This window comes from Microtus ochrogaster, linkage group LG4, assembly GCF_000317375.1.
Source record: "Microtus ochrogaster isolate Prairie Vole_2 linkage group LG4, MicOch1.0, whole genome shotgun sequence".
In the NCBI taxonomy this organism is placed as follows: Eukaryota; Metazoa; Chordata; class Mammalia; order Rodentia; family Cricetidae; genus Microtus; species Microtus ochrogaster.
Genome location: NC_022030.1, coordinates 23735506 through 23755585, shown reverse-complemented (window position 1 = coordinate 23755585; position 20080 = coordinate 23735506). Strand labels below are relative to the sequence as shown.

At 43.8% G+C, this 20080-nt stretch overlaps 1 protein-coding gene across 1 annotated transcript in view; it reads left to right on the top strand.

The window, feature by feature from the left end:
- Ppp4r1 (protein phosphatase 4 regulatory subunit 1) overlaps positions 1-20072 on the top strand; it is a 56211-nt gene extending 36139 nt beyond the window's left edge. Inside the window, exons 10-19 of the mRNA XM_005361328.3 lie at positions 926-1437; positions 6170-6324; positions 7752-7844; positions 10093-10278; positions 11831-11992; positions 12927-13027; positions 14314-14434; positions 14520-14654; positions 15343-15484; positions 16848-20072. Coding sequence (XP_005361385.3) covers positions 926-1437; positions 6170-6324; positions 7752-7844; positions 10093-10278; positions 11831-11992; positions 12927-13027; positions 14314-14434; positions 14520-14654; positions 15343-15484; positions 16848-17011 — 1771 coding nt within the window. The 3' untranslated portion in view covers positions 17012-20072. The remainder of the gene's footprint in view (positions 1-925; positions 1438-6169; positions 6325-7751; positions 7845-10092; positions 10279-11830; positions 11993-12926; positions 13028-14313; positions 14435-14519; positions 14655-15342; positions 15485-16847) is intronic.
- Positions 20073-20080: the final 8 nt, after the last annotated feature.

The following is a 20080-nucleotide window of genomic DNA, read 5'->3' as shown; positions in this document are numbered from 1 at the left end:
GTGTGTGTGTGTGTGTGTGTGTGTGTAAAAGCCAGAGGCCAATTCAGGCATCTTTCTCAGTTGTTTTCCACCCTATTTGTTGAGATAGGGTCTCCTACTGAACCTGGAGCTTGCCAGTTCAGTCATGCTAGGAGACATGGGAGCTTTGTTTCCATCCCCAGCACTGGGACTAGAGGTGTGGGGCTCCTCTTGGCTTTTTTACATAGATACTTGAACATGGGTCCTTACACTTGTACAGCAGGCACTTTACCTAGGCCTACATACCAAATCCTGAAACCAATAATAAAACTGAAGGCTGTAGTTGAGGTGGCAGGTAGCAGTTCATCAGGAGCGTGTACTGTTTGTCCTTATCTGTTGCATCATGATTTCCTTCTTGAAAAACCTGGCTTTGAAGTAGCATGGAAGATGAAGAAATAAAAATAATCCTTTATTTACATTAAATAGATTTTAATGTATTTTATGAAATGGTTAGTAAGTATATTCTCTGCTACCCTCCTTATCCCTTTTATAAGCAAAAATGTTTTGATTCTCAGCTTTCACTGTGTCGTTGGAACAGTGGCAATATAAATAATCCCCAAATAAATAATTAAAAATTTTATGTATCTTAGAATCCACTGTATTGGTTTCTTCCTGCTGTTACTGATATTACAGTAGTATTATAGTATTCCAGGATCCCTAAGTGTCACCGTCTCCAGCTGTTAATAATGCTTGACTGCTCAGACAAGTTTGACACGTGTTTCCATCTCTGAATGCAGAACAACTGAGGGGAAGAAGTTGTGTGTAGCCCACAAGACTATTCAGTTCCTGGGGGTAGTCTATACAGCCCTTAGCTAGTCTAAATGCTGTATGCCATACTTTACATTATCTTTTCCCAGTAACTATTTCTGTACTTCCATGTTTCTCTTTTCCCCTAAATGAATCAAAGGATCAAAGATTTTGATGCTGTAGAAGAGGAGCAGGTCCGGCCGGAGGATGCTCCCGTAGACTTCAGTGCCAGCCTGGAGAGCACACTCGAAGACTGTGCTGCTGAGACTGCTGGGAACTCTGCAGGTGACATAAGTGTTCCAGAGGACAGCTCCTCACTCTGTACTTTGTCCTCAGAGTCTCATCAGGAAGCAGCTAGCCATGAGAATGATAAAAAGCCTGCTAACTGCACGACTGCATTCCGGCCAGAGGTTGGCACCAGCTCCCCAGATTCCACTCTCTTAGATCAGGATTTGTTCAACTCCTTCCATTTCTGGAGGACTCCTCTACCTGAAATAGATCTTGATAGAGAGCTCCAGCAGGACTTTGGGGAGACACCCAGCCCTGAAAGAGCAGAAGATGCACCTGGAGTCCCTGGACCAGGTTCTCCTAATATCACCATGGCTACCCGGAAGGAACTAGAAGAAATGATAGAGAACCTAGAGCCACACATGGATGACCCGGATGTTAAAGGTATGGAAGAGTCCATTATATTCTTTTTTTATTCTAAAGGTGATTTTTTTTTAAAAAAGTGCTTTTTGTTTTTTTTGAGACAGGGTTTCTCTGTAGCTTTGGGGCTTGTCTTGGTACTCACTCTGTAGATCAGGCTGGTCTTGAACTCACAGAGATCTGCCTGCCTCTGCCTCCTAAATGCTGGGATTAAAGGTGTGCGCCACCACTTCCTGGCGTTGGGTCTCATTTTAAAGGAAGAACTATAGTCTACATGGTGGGCATAGGTTTCTGTTTTCCCACATATATGTTGTTTTAGGAGCTGTAGACTTTTACAAGAATGATTTATTTTTCAATTTTGTGTTTTGTTTGGGGGATTATACATGCATGACCTATGTCTTCCATTGTGAACAACAGCTTTAGTATTTTAGTGGTTGTTCAGTTCTAAAGATAGCCTCTTATCAAGTGGAAGATGTATCAAGTCCTTAGGAATGGGAAATGGGATGTTACAGAGCCCTCCTTGTTCTGCCTGCTGCAGTCATGGAGCTAGACAGGCAGGACGGTGCTTTCCTGTCCCTTGGTGACTTGTGGTGTTCACTGAAATGTTTTGAAGTGTAGGCATGATGGCACACCTTTAATCACAGCATCAGGAGGCAGAGACAGGCAGATCCCTCTGTGAGTTCTAGGCCATCCAGGGAGAACTTGTTCTTAGGAAAAAAATAAAACCAAAATTGTAAATCCCGTAACTGCGGATCTTCAGATCCAATACCGCTTTCTGGATTTTTCCCCTTTGTTCCAAAAACTAAAATTTCTAAAATATAGAGTTGCTCAGTATTGAGGAATCCCCATTTTAATGCAAATAAAGTAAAATCTTAAATAATCCTTTTAAAACAAAGACCTGTCTTTTGGTTTCTTTGTGGGGAAGATCTCATTCTGTAGCCCAGGTTAGCTTCAAGCTTGCAGCAATCTTCTTCCTGCCTTATCCTCCTGAGAGCAGGGATTATAGGCATGAGGCACCATACCCAATCCAAAACCTTGTTAAACTTTGAAAGACCTCGACTGTCCGGTAGGTTAGCAGGCATCTTTGTTTGTTTTCATTTATTGTGATTTTTAGAGTTTTCCTGTTGTAATTTTACACCTGAAAAGAATGAAATTTTATTACATCTTTGATCGTTAATATTATTTTAGTTTGACTGACTTTGACTGACTTTTATATCTATCTATATAGATAGATATTTTTAAAATCAGGTCCCACAAATGACAACATATTATCATATTTGTCTGAGTCTGGCTTATTGTGCATAACATTACTTCTAGTTCTGATCTTAATCTTTAAGACTCACTGGGGCATAGTTCATACCAATAAACGTCATTCTGTGAGATCTGAGAAATAGCCAAATGACTGCTACTACAGTTGAGCTACAGAACATCCATCCATCTATATATCCCCACCCCCCCCCCTTCCTGCGTCTTCAGACAGCTCAGTGATAGAGCACTTCTGAGGGCTGACAAACCGGAATTCTAGAAGCTTCCCTTCTTCTCTTCCATTCTCCTCAGCCCCAGAGGATCCACAGCCAGTGACGGTCAAGTGTTTAATATCTTTATTGCTTTCAGCTTTTTAAAAAAGATGTATTTTATGTGTGTGAGTACTCTGTGTGCATGTGTGCCCGCACACAGAAGAGGGCACCATGTGGGTGCTGGGAATTAAACTCAGGTCTTCTGGAGAGCAGCCAGTGCTCTTAACAGCTGAGCCATCTCTCCAGCCCCCACCTTTTTGTTCTATTTTAATTTTTGTCTTTTGAGATAGGGTTCTCTCAGTTCTGGAACTCATTCTGTGTAGACAAGGCTGGCCTTGAGCACAGAGATCCCATGTCTCTGCCTCCTGAGTGCTGGGATATAGGCCTGTACCACCACAGCTGGGCTCATTTTTATTCTTCCTCAAACTTAATATTTATGAGAAAGGCTGGCCAGCCAGGCTTCAGATCTGCTCTGGGTCTCTCATTACACTATAGTACCTGTTAGTTTCTGACATGCAGCAGACACTCAACAAATATTAATAGAAATATTTGATGCAGGGTTTCAAGTTTCTCAAAAAATAAAATTATAAACCTTTTTTAAGTTTCATAATATGTCTGTGTTTCTGAAGATGGCTAAAATGACTTAAAGTTACATTGTAGTTAAGGAATTTCATTATAAATATTATATTGTAATTTAACTGATTGTGTTTATAATTCAACTGTGACACCCAGAACAATTTAAATTTGTCATGCAGTGCTTTTAGTTTTTATTGAAATCTGAGAGCATATTGGTTTAATCTATGTTAATTTAAGTAGCTGTTTTCCATTGTATCATAAAATGTTTTGAATTTTTAGAAGTTTGTTCATTAATTTGGGGCTCTTTTCTTTTTTTTGGTTCTTTCAAGACCAGGGTTTCTCTGTTTAGCCTTAGCTCTCCTGGAACTCACTCTGTAGACCAGGCTGGCCTCAAACTCAGAGGTCTACCTTCCTATGCCTTTCAAATGCTGGTATTAAAGGTGTGCGCCACCACCACCTGGCTTCTTTTTCTTTTCTAAAATGTTGTGTTATAGAGCAGCCATTCCCTTTAATTTGTGAGAAAATACGTGTGTGTGTGTGTGTGTGTGTGTGTGTGTGTGTGTGTGTTTGTGTTTTAAGGCAGACCCTTGATCTAGAAACACAGGACAGGTCTGAGCAGTTGGGGAGACCAGTGCGATGCTGCCTTGCAAACCATCTCTTCCTGACAGTAAGACCAGCAGGAAAGGAAGCATGCGGCTCCTCCAAGGGAGTTTCCATGTGCACATCCAGGTCACAGCAGCAGCTGTGTCACTTGCTCCCTTGTTGTCATCCTATAGGAATCGTCATGGGAACAAGACAGCTTCACCCTCCTGTGATCATTGGTGTTCTTATTTTTTCATCATAAGTTTAAACTTTTTCATTAGACTACAACAGGAAAAGGAAAAACCCTTTTGCTAGCGGTGGACACAATAGCTCTCCATGGAGTGGTCGACAGGACAGATCCTATGGGGTAAAACACAAAAGATGGTAGAAAGGCCCCCCTTTCTAAGAGATGGCATGTTGAACTGCAGTCATAACTATCTTGATAGATGTATGGCCTGCGGGTAGGACATGCCCGGATGGAGACATGTTCTGATGCTCTTGAGCAGCGATTACAAGGTTAAGATCCTGTCGTGTGCACTTCAGTGGCACGGTATGTTTTACACATTGTTTTTCGTGTGGTCAGCTTTCAGTTCTCTTCAGCATTAGAAACCTGAAAGACCCCAAAGAGAGCTAACATGTAATGATAATTACAGATTACAGCTGAATTTTTGAAAACAATGAAAATCACCAGACTTTTCCAGGAATAAACACCTTTATTGGCTTTATTTGGGTAACGATGACCCACTGAAACAGAAGTTCATGGACAGGCGCTTAAATGTTTTTAGAGGACCCCCCCACACACAGTAGAAATATAGTTTATTAAGAGTGAGAGTGGGCCCAGGGATGGCTGAGCTCACAAGCCGAGCATTCTGCCATAAGGCTCATCGCCCTTTCTAGGTCCTTTATGTAGCGCCTGCTTTTTAGGCTTGCTCTGTTTACATGGAGCCCAGTGGGAAAGGTGTCCAGTCCTCTGTCCACCTGCTTCTTGGTCTCTCAAAGTTTTTATTTTTTGACAGTTCCTTACATATATACAATATTGTGATTATATTGATCTCCATTACTGCCTGCTGTCCCCCTTTCTTTTCCTCTATACCTGGTCTTCCCACATCGTCCCCCAGTGACCACACCATGAAAGATGACGGCATTCCTTCTTCAGCCCCATTAACAGTTCCTCGAGAGACATCTGTCTATGACGGAACGTTCAGGGGTCCCTGCTGTGTTCACAGTCACAATTGCCAGCCGGATCTGGATGACTGTTTCAGGGCAACCCTTTTTGGCTCTTCACAAGGGTGTGCCTTAGTGGGGGGGGGGGCAGCATAAATGGCCAGTTGAAGGCTGAGCGGGCAGCAGTCACTTCTCACAGCACTTTGACCAGATACGAGAGTCTGCATTGATGTCTGCACAAAAGGCAAGAAATTCTAGAAATGTTGTCACATACAAATGTTATTTTAAGCAGTAAATTTGCATTTGAAATGTCATATTTTATATGTGCAAGAGGAATGTTACTTGAAATAAATGTTAATAATATATGTATATATGTGCATGTATAAATTTCTCATTTATTGGGGTGGAGAAGAGAATGCCTTTTTATTAATTTGAATTTTTTGTGTATAAGGAAAGCAGTATTGTCAGATTTAATAACAAATCTTGCTAAGTTGTTTAGGCTTTGGGCAAGTAAGACAATATTCTTGGGATCCCAATGTTTGGAACAAACTGTAGTAATTTCAGTATCCAAAAGGGATAGTGAAGTGGGGTAAAGTCAGTGTTTAAGTGTAACTGCCGTCACTTTCTGTTGGCAGGTTTGTGTCACTGCCTTTCTGCTGGAACAGGTCCATAAGTAGGGCTGGTAGAGAAAAGTATAAACTCTGAAACTGACCCTGTGGTGGCCCAGAGGAGCCTCCAGCAGCCAGGCAGCATCGTGCACAATAGTTTTCTGCTTCTTCTCTTGAAAGGCTGATGATTGGCCATCGTAGATTTTTTTCAGCTTTTTGCTGGCTGTGTCAGACATACACGTTGTACTGATAACTCGTTTGGATAGAGAAGATGTTGCCGTTCCGCTCACTGTTGTCCTTTGCCCACAGCACAGGTGGAAGTGCTGTCGGCTGCACTGCGCGCTTCTAGCCTGGATGCTCACGAAGAGACCAGCAGTGGGGAGCATCGGAGTGAGCTACAAGATGACCTGGACTGTAGCTTAGAGCAAGACGCTGCTATGCCTTTAATCAGCGCTGCCGAGGAGGTAATGAGCTCAGTGGTGTTTACCAAGTGAGGTGTGTGAACACACAGTCTTGTTGGGGACTGTTGTAACCAGCACTCTAGTTAGTGAGTTCTATTTTGTTCCTCATTTTCTAGCTTTTCCTTTTGTATAAAGTAAAAATAATTATCCTCACCACATCCTGTCCTTGTGACTTTAGTGTCATATTAAAGGCTCAAAGTCATTCCCAGTCCTGTCTATATGACCCTTTTAGGCGAGTGGATGTTAATGTAGCTCACTGCAGTGAAATAGTCTTACTGGAAACAAAGCCCTTTATCAAGAATAATTAACTCTTCCCTTTTCTTTTTGGAGAGGCACTTTGTTTCTGATCGGACCATTTCACTGCAGCAAGCAACACAGTATTCTGAGCAGAAGATCGGGACTTGAGGCCATGTTGCGGAGGGCTGTGGCATTGTCTGGACTCAAGTGTGAGGGTGGGTACTGTTATTAGCATTGTCTTTGCTGCATCCATAGCTGTCCACGTGCTCCTACCCTAGTTTCCTACTGCATTTCCCTCAAGCCAGAGTCACACAGCATCTGTTTCTTCTCCTGTTTATAGACACAGAGAAGGAATCCCACTCGTTGCCAGAATGCAGTGTGCAACTTAAGTGATAGCCTTCAGGGAAGAGTCCCGCAGTGAGGGGGAGAGTGAGTTCTTAGCGCTGCAGTGTATTTCTGCTTTTGTTGATGGCAACCGATGCAGTTGGAAATGTATAGTACTTGTGCTTTGGAGAGAAACCCTGACCATGTAGTGGAGATTTGACTGCTGTGATACATACGCATTGCAGAGCAGATTTTGTGTTTGTTTGTGTAGGATTGTGGCTGGTAAAAGCAGCTCCTTGTAAAATGAGTTACTATGAACCATGAGGAGGAATAACAGAAAACTACAGGACACTGTTGGCTGCTAAGAGAGTTTACTGGAAGAACCCTCCTGATATTTTTTAATGAGCTGATTAATTTTTCATTGTTTTTGTAATTTTTTAGATTTATTTAATGTGTATGAGTGTTCTGTCTGCTTATGTGTCTGTGTGCCATGTATGTGCTTGGTGCCCACAGAAGTCAGAGGAGGACATCGGATCTCTGAGAACTTGAGTTTTACAGGGTTGTGAGCCACCATATGGGTACTTGGGATTGAATCCAGGTCTTCTTAACCATTGAGCCATCCCTCCAACCCCATGAACTTTCATTTTTCTGAAACTCATTTTTCTACATTTAACAGCTATCCCACAAGCTTGGTTTAAAGCAGGACTTCTTAGGAGGCCTTAGCATGTTTATAAACCCTTAAATTTTAAAGAATCTCTCTTATCTCTATCTTTTGACTATCATGAGTGGTAAGTACCCAGTCAGAGAGGTTGAGAAGGGAGGACAGTCCTGAGCATGGCAGTTCTTGAAGTAGATTTTTCTCCTGACAGAATATGGATGCCACTCCTCACTATGTCCACGGAGGTGCGGACATGACCGCCAGTGGTGGCTTCAGCCCTGAAGAGAGGAGATCAAAAGTGCAAGTGAGTGGCAGATGTGTGGTGTGGCGGGATTCTTAGTCCTCCTTCAGAGCTCCTTCTGACCCAGTGGATCGTCCTATGTAATGGGTGGTGATCACGGGTGATTGGTAGAAGTAACGCAGAGCACGTGATTTCCCTCAGATCTGCTAAGGCCTGGTGTTCATAGGGTATCTAAACCAAGGTGCGTGCCCTTTTGTCTTTGGAGATAAATAGTCATCTCATGCTGCTTATCTATTTCCTCATGTCTAAGTTGCTAAGAATTGCACAGTATAGCTTGACCTAGGAGATTTGAATGTAAAAATTTGCCCAAAGCCAATATAAAATATTATTGATGTTATTATGATTGCATTCCAGTTTTAGAGATTTTTATTTACCTTGTTTTGTTTTTGTTCTTCAGTCAGGGTCTCACTGTGTAGTCTAGGCTACCTTCATCCTTATGGTCCTCATAATGTCACAGACATGTAAATACAGGGTATGCCTTACCTTGTCCTTCATTTCCTTAGTGGAAACGTACTCTGGCAGTCTTCCCATGAGCAGGTCAGAGCCTCCTAGCCTGAGAGCTGCACCCCAGTCTCCAGAGGTGCTGTGGGTCCCTGCAGACCAGTCTCCCAGACCAACTCTCGGCGTGTTGTTTGCCTCGGGGAGGTGTTATTAGACAGTATATGGTCATAGTAATGTTTCTTATTTAAAGTAAAATCATCACGCATCCTGTTTTGAAACACAACTTTTTCTCACCTATATTGTAAAAATATTTTAAAGTCATTTCATATAGATCATCTCATTCTTTTAGCAAATTTCTTATGCTTGTGTGCAACATAGTTAAAAGAGAAAGGCAGTAGATTCTCCTCCACTCGTCCATTTTACCTCCGGAGAAGCACCCGGCTAAAGTGGTGTTTTTGAGACAGGATCTCACTCTGTAGTTCAGGTTGGCCTCACACTCAGATCTGCCTGCCTCTGCTTCCTGAGTGCTGGGATTCCAGGCGTGCATGGCCATGCCCAGCTCAATAAGTTTTACAATTTCCATATAAGGAATGTGGCTTCAACCTTTTGTTCCTTTATTTGAACATAGTTCTAGTACATATAACCCAGGCTGGCTTCAGGCTTGATCCTCCTGAATTCTGAGATTACAGGCACACAGCATCATGCCCTTGCTTAGAAACACATGACAATGTGGTCATGGCGGAAGCTCAAAAGGAACTGCCACATTACAAGTCTTGCTTGTAATGTTTCTTATCAACTTAGCAATTAATTCTGGACTTTAACTTGTTTTAAGTGAATTTATTCATCTGTCTAATAACATATGTGTGTATATATGCATACATATGTACATTTGCTTAGTATATGCCCTCTTTTGGGGTGTATGTTTGTGACATGTTGGTGTTTGTGTACATGTGTGTGGAGACCACAGGTTGATGGTGGTGTCTTCCTCAGTCAATCCCACCTTATTTTTTTGTAATTTTTAAAATTTTATGTGTATGGGTCTTTTGCCTTCATGTGCATGTGTGCACCACGTGTGTGCCGGTGCCTGTGGAGGCTGGAAGAGGACACTGGATCCCTTGAAGCTGAAGTTACAGGTGTTTGTGAGGTGTGACGTGGGTGCTGGGATCTGAACCCAGGTCCTCTGCAAGAGCAACAAGTACTTTTAATCACTGGGCCATCTCTCCAGCCCCTCAACTTATTTTTTTATGTTTTTTATTTTTTTTGGTTTTTTTTTTGAGACAGGGTTTCTCTGTGGCTTTGGAGCCTGTCCTGGAACTAGCTCTGTAGACCAGGCTGGTCTCGAACTCACAGAGATCCGCTTGCCTCTGCCTCCCGAGTGCTGGGATTAAAGGTGTGCGCCACCATCGCCCGGCCCCCTCAACTTATTTTACTTTTTTTTGAGACAAGGTCTTTTGCTGAACCTGGAGCTCACCAATCTGGCTAGACTAATTAATTGGCCAGCAAGTCCCAGGAATGCTTCTATCTCCTTACCCAGCATGCCTGACCCTTTTTAAAAAATTTTTTATGTGAATTGTGTCTCTGTGAGGGTGTCAGATTCCCTGGAGCTGGAATTACAAACACCTGTGAGCTGCCTTGGGGTGCTGGGAATTGTACCCGGGTCCTTGTGAAGAGCAGCCAGTGTTGGTAACCCCTGAGACATCTCTCCAGCCCTGCATGTGTGACTCTTTACATTTGTCACATTTATGTCTGACCTCCTGAAAATGAATCTGAATGTTGACAGTTTGCTATGTCACTTCTCTTTCTTGGTTAGGATGTTGTACCACAAGCGTTATTAGATCAGTACTTGTCAATGACCGATCCCTCCCGAGCACAGACAGTTGACACTGAGATTGCAAAGCACTGTGCATACAGCCTGCCGGGTGTGGCCTTGACTCTCGGCAGGCAGAACTGGCACTGCTTGAGAGAGACCTACGAGACCCTGGCATCAGACATGCAGGTGAGTGAGTGTGGGTCTGGAGGTGGTATAGTGTTGGCTTCCAGAGTCTCAGGAATTGTGTCCTAGATGTGTTTGGTGTTACAGGGAACCGTGACTGGGTGTAGCAGCATGAGCTCTCCACAGTCACGTGTTGTAGACCTCAGTGTAGAATCATTCTTGAGACTAAACATCCTGCTTTGATTTCTACACTTAACATGATTTTCACACCGTAATAGAACTGTAATTAGACCTAAGTTCTGGTGCCTGGGTACCCAGAGCATTGAAGAGCACATCTCTCAGAGCACATGGGTAAACCCTTGACCTAGGGGTGTATGCACATGTTTTCTTCTAGACTTTGACTTAATTTCTTGTTTAGTCTGATTTCTATGTGCCAAAAATTGGTTCCTTCTGCCTCCTATCCATTCCAAAAAAAACAAACCAAAAAGCTAGTAACAAAAATCCTGTCCTTTTAGTGCAATTTATACTTAGAAAGGGACTGGTTTCTGCAGGTAGTAAATGCAGTGATTATAACCATTCATGGCACAAGTGCTGTTGACTCAGCAGGATAGAACCCTCTGTGATCCAGGCCCTTGATGCTTCCTAACCTCAGGCCCTGGGCAGGGAACCACAGAGCCCCGGTTTCCATCACGTGAATTCTGCCATCAGCAGTTTTCACTCTCTGCTCTGCAGAGTTCTAGGATGCCCTTACATGGCCCTTTCTTTCTGTTCCATCCTCCACAGGGCCCTCTGGCTTGTCTCTTTCATGTGGTTAGAGTGTACAGGTTTACCATACGTGTGTGTGTTTGTTACACACACATCTTTTATTCTTGTGTTTCTTAAATTGCCAGTTTTGTACAAACAAGTTTTGGGTTTTATCCGAGATAACGCAGCAGACTCTGAAGGGAAGCATCGTGTGGGGCAACAGGGGAATGCTTACTACAAGTGGACGTCAGCAGATCAGGGATCTAGTGCTCACAGAGCTACACAAGTTTGTGAGCTGATTCCCAAACACTCTAATTATAATTGAAAAGGAAACTACTTACTAGTACCATAAAGAGATCTGAAGGTGGATCTCTGTGAGTTCGAGACCAGCCTGGTCTACAAGAGCTAGTTCCAGGACAGGCTCCAAAACCACAGAGAAACCCTGTCTCGAAAAACCAAAAAAAAAAAAAAAAGAGAGATCTGAAATTTTTATCATTCTATTCTGATGTAATTTGTTTTGTTTTGAGACAAGGTCTCACTATGTAGCCCTGGGTGAACTGGAACCAGGCTGCCAGGCTGGCCTCCAATTCAGAGATCCAACGCCTCTGCCTCCCAAGTGCTGGGATTAAAGACATGATGTGATTTTTTTTTTAAGTGTATCTGTGCATGTGAGTGCCGTGTATCTGTGCGTGCATGCACAGATCAGAGGACACTCTGGATTCAGCTCTCTTCTGCCAAGTGTGGGATCCGTAAATCATTCATCTACCTGCTGAGCTATCTCACTGGCCCTGATCTAAGTTTTTGAGATTAATAGCATTTAAAGTACAACACACTTTTGTTTAAATTTCTAACACAGTTTTTATTTCTACAGTGGAAAGTCCGAAGAACTTTAGCATTCTCTATCCATGAGCTTGCGGTTATTCTTGGAGATCAGTTGACAGCTGCAGATCTGGTTCCAATTTTTAATGGATTTCTAAAAGACCTTGATGAAGTCAGGATAGGTGTTCTTAAACACTTGCATGACTTTCTAAAGGTAACTTTTAAACTCTTTTGCATAAAAATGTACTAAAAGTCTACTCTAAGCTTAAATTCCTTTTTTTCTTTTTCTTTTTTGTGCTAGCAATGTTTTTATGTATTTTTTTTTTTTTTTTTTGTTTTTAAGACAGGGTTTCTCTGTGTGGCCTTGGGTATCCTGGAACTCACTCTGTAGACCAGGCTGATCTCAAACTCAGGTGGTGCACCACCACCACCTGGCTCTTTGTTTCTTACTAAAGAAATGTAGCCATTAAGTTTTGTTGGTTGTGGCATGATATGCTTTTCCAAATGTGTTCACTTAGGGATAACACGACGTTGACACTTTCCATTAAGTTTGATCACTTTCATGTGCGGTCTACTTGATTTCCTTGAGAATTAGCCATTCTCCATGGTAGTAAGAAACTGGAGAGACAGGCCTTGAGTTCTGTGACTGTCTTATCCGTAGCCTGTTACTCTAAAGCCACAGAGGAATCTGATGTGCATATGTATGAACCACACATATGTTCAGAGCCTGTGGTGGTCAGAAGGTGGGGTCTGATGGTCTGGAACCAGAGTTGCTATCACGTGACTGCTGGAAACAGAACGTAGGCCCTTGGCAAGAGCCGAGCACTCCTAACCACTGAGCTTTCTCCTCTCTAGCCCCTAAGACCCATTTTTTAAAACAAGGTCTGGGGAGATGGCTGCTGCACTTGCTGAAAGCCAAAGACCTGAGTCTGTCTCCATGGTGGGTTATGGAGATGGGCAGATCGCAGCAGGTTCAGTGAAAGACAGGCTCAAAACATGAGCTAGAGCACATGAGGCTCTCCTGTGGCCTCCATATGGACCTGTACCTGCCTGCACACTTCTTTAGGAGAATTATCATATTCTTCAGTCTAAAATAATGTCTGTGCCTTGTCCTAGCTAAATACAAATGTCTGCTTTTGTCACTTCAGCTTCTTCACATTGATAAGAGGAGAGAGTACCTTTATCAGCTCCAGGAGTTCTTGGTGACAGATAACAGTAGGAATTGGCGCTTTCGCGCTGAACTGGCAGAGTAAGTTCTCACCCTGTTGACGTTGACTTGCAGGGAGGGATAGGTTTGTCTCAGCTGTCCCTTTTCATAGTCCTCCTGGCCATATGCCCACCTGAGCTTGTTTAGGTTCTGAGCCTTTATCGTCCCTGCCTCACCTCCCTGGCCGCCATGGAGTTGGGTATTAATAAATCTACTTGCATCCATTCCCAGGGCGCTGTCTGTGCGCTCTGCCTGTCACTGTCACTAGGACAGCACTGCCTTTTCCTAGTGTACTGCTGCTCCATCCTCCGCTCCCCGCTGTCCCCTCCACTGGTCCCCAGCTTCAGTCTTGTGCAGGTCTTCTACAGCTGCAGGATGTTTGCTTGGTATCAAAAGAAGGCCCTTAATTTCAGTGTTTAATTTTATGTACGTCAGTGTTTCATCTTCATGCGTTACCAGTGCACCCCATGTGTGCCAACTGGAGTTACAGGTGGTAGTGAGCTATCTGGTCAGCAACTTGAGCTGGGTTTTCTCATATTGCCCGGCACATTTTATCCTCTTGGGAATTAAGGTCAGGAGAGGACTTCTTAATCCCCTTGCCCGTAGCATGTGCCCTGAAGAGCGATGGAGTCCTGTTCTGACCCGTGTGGTGAGCTAGTGCTGCTTGCTGCAGCTCTCCACTGAGCTCACTCATGCTTTTCGCTAGTCTCAGACCCTTGTAGCCAATGATTCTCTACCTCCCTAATGCTGCAGTCCTTTAATATAGATCCTCATGTTGTGGTGATCCCAACTACAAAATTATCTTTGTTGTTATTTAACTGTAACTTTGCTATTGGTGTGAATTCTAATGTAAATATCTGATATGCAGGATGGTCTCGGGCAGCCCATGAAAGGGGTCAATCTACCCCTAGAGGGGTCACAGCCCACAGGTTGAGTTTTGTTGTTCTAAACCAATGCAGTAGGGAAACCATGCATAATGTCCAGTGAACAGACAAGGAAGTGCTTTGCTCTGTTCCATTCCTAAATGCTTTTAGCTCAATACCTGACACTGGGTAATATGTACAAGTGGAAACCATCTGGTGCTGCTGTCCCAACACAGAAAAAAAAAAAGCCCCCCCCCCAATTCTTGGGGATGTGGCATGCCTCAAACTCAGTGCTGTTGAGGTCCCCTTCTGTGTACTCCAGCAGAGCCTAGGGTTGCTCTGCACAGAAGCCTACGTGATCATAAGAACTTGTCTGATATCACAAAGTTACAACACAATTAATCTGCTGTCTTATTTTTAAACCTTGGTTGAATTTTAATTCTTTTGTCATTTATATCTTTGTAGACAGCTGATTTTACTTCTAGAATTATATAGTCCCAGAGATGTTTATGATTACTTGCGTCCCATTGCTCTGAATCTGTGTGCAGACAAAGTTTCTTCAGTCCGTTGGATTTCCTACAAGTTGGTATGTTTGAGCTTGCTGGCCTTCCCATCATTGCTGTCTAGTTACAGGACTGATGGGAGCCAGCCTTACCTTATTCTTCCTTTAGGTCAGTGAAATGGTGAAGAAACTCCACACAGCAACACCCCCAACATTTGGAGTAGATCTCATAAATGAGCTGGTAGAGAATTTTGGCAGGTGTCCGAGGTGGTCTGGTCGGCAAGCCTTCGTCTTTGTCTGCCAGGTAAGAAAGGCCTAGGCACAGGCAGTCAGACTCCACCCAGTCCCTGCTCTCGGACCTCCTCCCTATCTGGCCGCCTATCATGAGGTGCATGCTGCTCAAAGTTAGGCATCTGTCTGGTTCCTCCAGCCAGCTAGCATACCCACATCATCACAACGCTCCATACACATGACAGTGCGCACCAGAATCCAGGTTGGAAATAAAGGTATAGATCTGCCATCCTTGGTCTCCGTAATTTAATACTGCAACTGAAGTCAGGCATGGTGGATGGAACACACTCAGCACTTGGGAAGTAGACGCAAGAAGACTATGATTCCTAATGACCTAAATGTAATGGGGAAAGGTAGCTGAGGGATGTAAAGATCAAGTCAAACTGGCAAAAAGCCCTAAAGTTAAAGATAAAAGGAAAGGTTCTGACTTTTTACCAACACCAAGGACGGGGCAGCATTCCAAGTAGACACAACCCTCTTTATCCCAAAACATTGTAAACGTACTGAAGCACGATTTGGTACCTTACTTAGCACGTACAATATACGTGTGTTGTTTGGGTTTGAGTTCCCATGCACCTGGAATTATGGTCTAAGCATGCACACAAAATCCATACGCCTTAAGTTGTCACTCAGGGCTGTGGCCTCTGTATGATGGTTTGGGCACTAGCCCAACAGCTAAAGCACGTGCTTCTTTCCCCCAGACCGTCATTGAAGATGACTGCCTCCCCATGGACCAGTTTGCTGTGCACCTGATGCCACATCTGCTGACCTTGGCCAATGACAGGGTTCCAAACGTTAGAGTGCTGCTTGCAAAAACCCTGCGACAGACTCTGCTAGAGAAAGGTGGGTGGCGGTGATAGGATAGTGTGGGCAGCAAGGAGGTTCTGGTCACACCTAAGCAATAAAGAACCTGACAGGGAGATAAGTTGATGGTTTCTGCAGAGTGTATAGAACACTAACGGTCTTTTAATTAAGATATTGGTATGTGGGCGGAAATTTCGCTAATACTATGCATATTTTTATAGCTTAAAACTTTAAATTTATTTTTAGTTTATGTGCATTGGTGTTTTGCCTGCATGTATGCCTGTCTGTGTGAAGGTGTCAGATCTTGGAGTTACAGACAGTTCTGAACTGCCAGTAGGTGCTGGAAATTGAACCCGGGACCTCTGGAAGAATAGCCAGTGCTCTTAACCACAGAGCCCAAAACCTGGTAGTCGTAAAGGTTTGGTAATGATGGTGTCTGGGGAGTATGTTCAGTCTGTTTTGCTCTGCAGGCACGAGACCTTGCATTTGATTCCAAGAACCTATGTAAAAAGGGGGGTTGTAGGCATGGGCAGATGCTCAAATGCTTTGAGGTAAAAACTGGAGACCACTGAGGTTTAGTGAGTCTGTCTCAAAGTAAGAGGTGGAATACAATCAAGGGAAGCATTTAGCTGGCCTCCAAACACGGTGCACCTCTACTTGCACACACCCAGACACATTCATACATATGCAAAACTTTTAATAATTTGAATAAGAGGAGCCAAACTGGTTCTGCAGGTTAAAGCATTTGCTGCCAAGCCTGAAGACCTGAGTTCAATCCTCATTACCCACAGGATAAAAGAGCACCAACTCCTAAAAGTCGTTTTCTACCCTCTCCATGTGTCACGGCTTACATATCCACTTGACTGTTGGCGTTGCGGCTGAGGGTCAAGGAGGTTTGCCTTTTTCCTCCATTCACCAGGCACAAGACATGGGCACCGCATATTTGTCTTGTTGGTTTGGGTACTGACTGCATCTCCAGATGCACAGAAAGTTGAGTTGAGTGTGTGAATTCATGACTGAAGCATGAAAGAAACTTGTAGTGACCTCATACAATGTAAATAAATCAATGCTGCTTTCTGTCTATGCAATATGTATACGTTTTTAAATGACTAAAGAAAATTGGTATTTTTCCAGAAAAGGGGTGCATATATAATTTTCTTTTTCTGGGCATGAGCTTAATTCATTATCAAGAGATTTGTCTATCATAAAAACAATAAATCTTATAATCTTTTGATTCTAGTGGTTTTTCTTTTCCTTGCAACAAACGAGTTGCAGACTATTTGAGTCATGGTTGCTTATATTTGGGAAGGAGCTATATTTATTAGACAGTGAGCTTTTTATACATGCCTATATTGCTCCAAAATTGCAAAACTAATCTGTGTACTGCAAATGTCACTTCCAGAATATTTCCTGGCCTCTGCCAGCTGCCATCAGGAGGCCGTGGAACAGACCATCATGGCCCTGCAGATGGACCGGGACAGTGACGTCAAGTACTTTGCGAGCATCCACCCATCCAGCACCAAAGTCTCTGAAGATGCAATGAGTACAGCTTCCTCCACATACTGAGACCCAGAATCGCGAGTCCTTCCTGCTTCTACCAGAGCCAGGCCTGACTGCCCTGCACCAGTCTGTGACAGCTGTGGGGGGACTTTCCTCCTGCCAACTCATTCGCAGGTGCAAGTTGCCTACTCCCAATACCAGTGGTTTTAAGAGTCAAGAGAAAGTACAGTAAACACTATTATCTTATCTTGACTTAAGGGAAAGTAATTTCTCAGAGGATTATAACTGTCACCAAAGCCTTAACTTGTTACTTCATCTTCCTGACTGAATGACTTGAATTGGCAGAGCATTTTCCCTTCGGAAAGGATGAGGTTCCCAGAGATCTGCATTGCTTTCTCCTGGTTTTATTTAATGGCTGATAATTGAGATTCTCAAGGCCAGAGGTGGATGTGCACGTCGGGAAAGACCTTCAGTATTAGCCTAAGCATTCCTTACAGGTGCGGAGCCTGTTCAGCTCCTTGGCTGCCCTGCCCAGCCCTCAGTGTGAATAGTTCTTGGCATATATAAATGACAAAGGAGATTTTTTTTCTCCTAAGGGCTTGATGTTAACACTAAATAGAATTTTGACTCCTATTGCAGCACATTGCTGTACACATTTACAGAATGTTTGCAGAATCTCTCTCCTGATTTCTTTCATGCTGGTCATGACCTGAAGGAAATTTCTTAGCACGAATATTGTGTCAGGTGTTTTAACTTGATCATGGTCAGCTCTGAGGTGCAACCTTTTCGTCCCATGCTGCACATACCTGTGACCACTCTGGGGCGTGCAGCCTTAATCATGCTGTTAGAACTGTTGTGGTACAAGTTCCAAATAAAATTTATTAATAGGATCTATAAAGAGATATCACCCACTTCGTTTTCTAAATGTCTACAAATAAATGTAATGTGTGACCTGTATTACTTAGCTAGCATAAGATGGGGGAAAGATTAAAATGTCTTCACCTAGCTCAGTAGTCTGTTTGAAATCTGCCAGGTGTTCATCCATCACTCCTTGGCAGACAGCAGCGGCCTAAAGACCAGGGATGCTGAGATCAGCAACCTTATCCTGAAGCTCCTGAAATATAGAGAGACACCTCCAAGTCTCAATTTACTTATCTAGATGGGAACTAGAAAAATCCTGTTTCCCACAGAGTTGTGTAATTGCATGAGGGCGTGCAAAGGCACTATGCTGCAATGCAGAGTCTAGTTCCTGCTGTGCAATCCCTGTCTGTTCTGCGGTCCCAGTGACGGGCTGACTTATACTGCTCGGAACTGCTATCAGAAGACATAGATTACTTCCATGTAAACTCCCACAGACAAGCCTGTGCAATAAAAATGGAAGTGTGGGTAAGAAATGCACACTAACACTCATGGGTGGGCCAGGACAGTAATTGCTCTGGGTGTTAGCTCGCACAGACTTCTGAAGACAACACCAGAGCTGTGTTTGGGGAGAGGGTCGTCTCCCCTTAGTTTGCTCTAACTGCAGAAGTTCACATTCTACAACAGTAATCTTGCCCCTCAGAATTTCAGTTCTGTAACTGATGTTAGCAGGTGCAGTTTCTGAAGACAGTGGCAATGGAAACTATTTTAGGGTGAAGGAAGTCAACCTGCGGCAAGTTAAGAGTACTAAAAGGTGCAGCCTCTAGACGCCAGGCTTCCTTCAGAGCTCAGTGCAGTCACTGAAGACAGGCCTGCACTGCTGAGCAGCCGCAACACAGTGCGTACAAAAGCCTTCCTGGTCAATTACTCTCCAGTGAACCCAAACTAAGAAAAAGGATCTTCATGACCAAAACAACTTGAGAAGGAAGTCAGGGCAGGCGCCATGGAGGAACAGTGCTTACGGGCATGTTCTGTACAGCCCAGGACCACTTGCCCAAGGGGCAGCATTACCGACATGGGGCTGAAAAAGTCAAGGAAATGCCCTACATCAATTACGAGGTTCCGCCTTTCCAGGTGACTCCAGTTTGACAAAAAACTAACTTGCATAATTAGCCCTTCGCTGACCCACAAATACATCACTATTCAACCATAACCTTTCCTTTGTCCCCAGTCTGTCACACAGAGGTACTGTCTTTAAATTTTAACACTTTTACTAGTTCAAGATCTCGTGGACTCCTATAAAATAATAAACAACTTATATAATTTCTTATTCCAAAAGGAAAACAGTACACAGTAAGAATCAGATCAGTGTCTGAAATCCTGAGCTTTGCCCCCACGACTTGTCTCGGCAGGCAGGCTCGGCTCTACACTGCTGCGATCCTGGTGATCTAGTAATGGTCCTGGCTCTGGAACGTGCGGTCGTCGTCACTGTGCCTGAGACTGCAAGTACTAGTAGCCTTTCCTGGTTCTTTAGGACCCTTAGCTTCTCTCCAAGACCCCTTCAATCCTGGAGCCTCCTCTACAACCGAGTCACAGCCCCCTCCCCCTGGCCTCCTGATTCCAGACCTCAGCAGCTCTCTGACTCACCCTCTCACACCCTCAAAACCAGGACCCATTGCCAGGCTGAGCTACCAAACTTTGTGATGCAGCATTGCCCGTCCTGGACCACACCCGTGTGCTGACCCTTAGGAAATACTCCCAGAGACTTGACCTCAGTGATGCTGGGTTTTCAGCCTGAGCTAACCAGCACCAGCTGTCTCAGCAAACACTTCACTCAGTGGTACTGGTCCCGTGTTAATCACAGTTCATTTTCCAACCCTAGCTGACCAAAACACAAATACTGTATTCCAATGTCACACAAACAGCAATAGTCTTTGAGGGACTCTCAAACTTCCCAAGTCAGAACCCCACTCTGCATTTCTCGCAGTATTTACCAAGTTACTACAACAGCTCATTAAGCCAAGCACTTGACCGTTTTTGCAGAACGAGTTCCTCACAGTCAAATCTGCCACAGCAATACTCTACTTCAGGACCAACTGCCATCCTGGTTTGTTTGATGTGATAAACACTAGGACCAAAAGCAACTTGGGAAGGCAAGGGTTTGTTTCATATGACAGATCATAATTTACCATCAAGGGATGCTAGGACAGGAGCCTGGAGGTAGGAACTGAAGCAGAGTGGAGGAGCACTCTGTACTGGAAAGCAGATGGTGGAGGA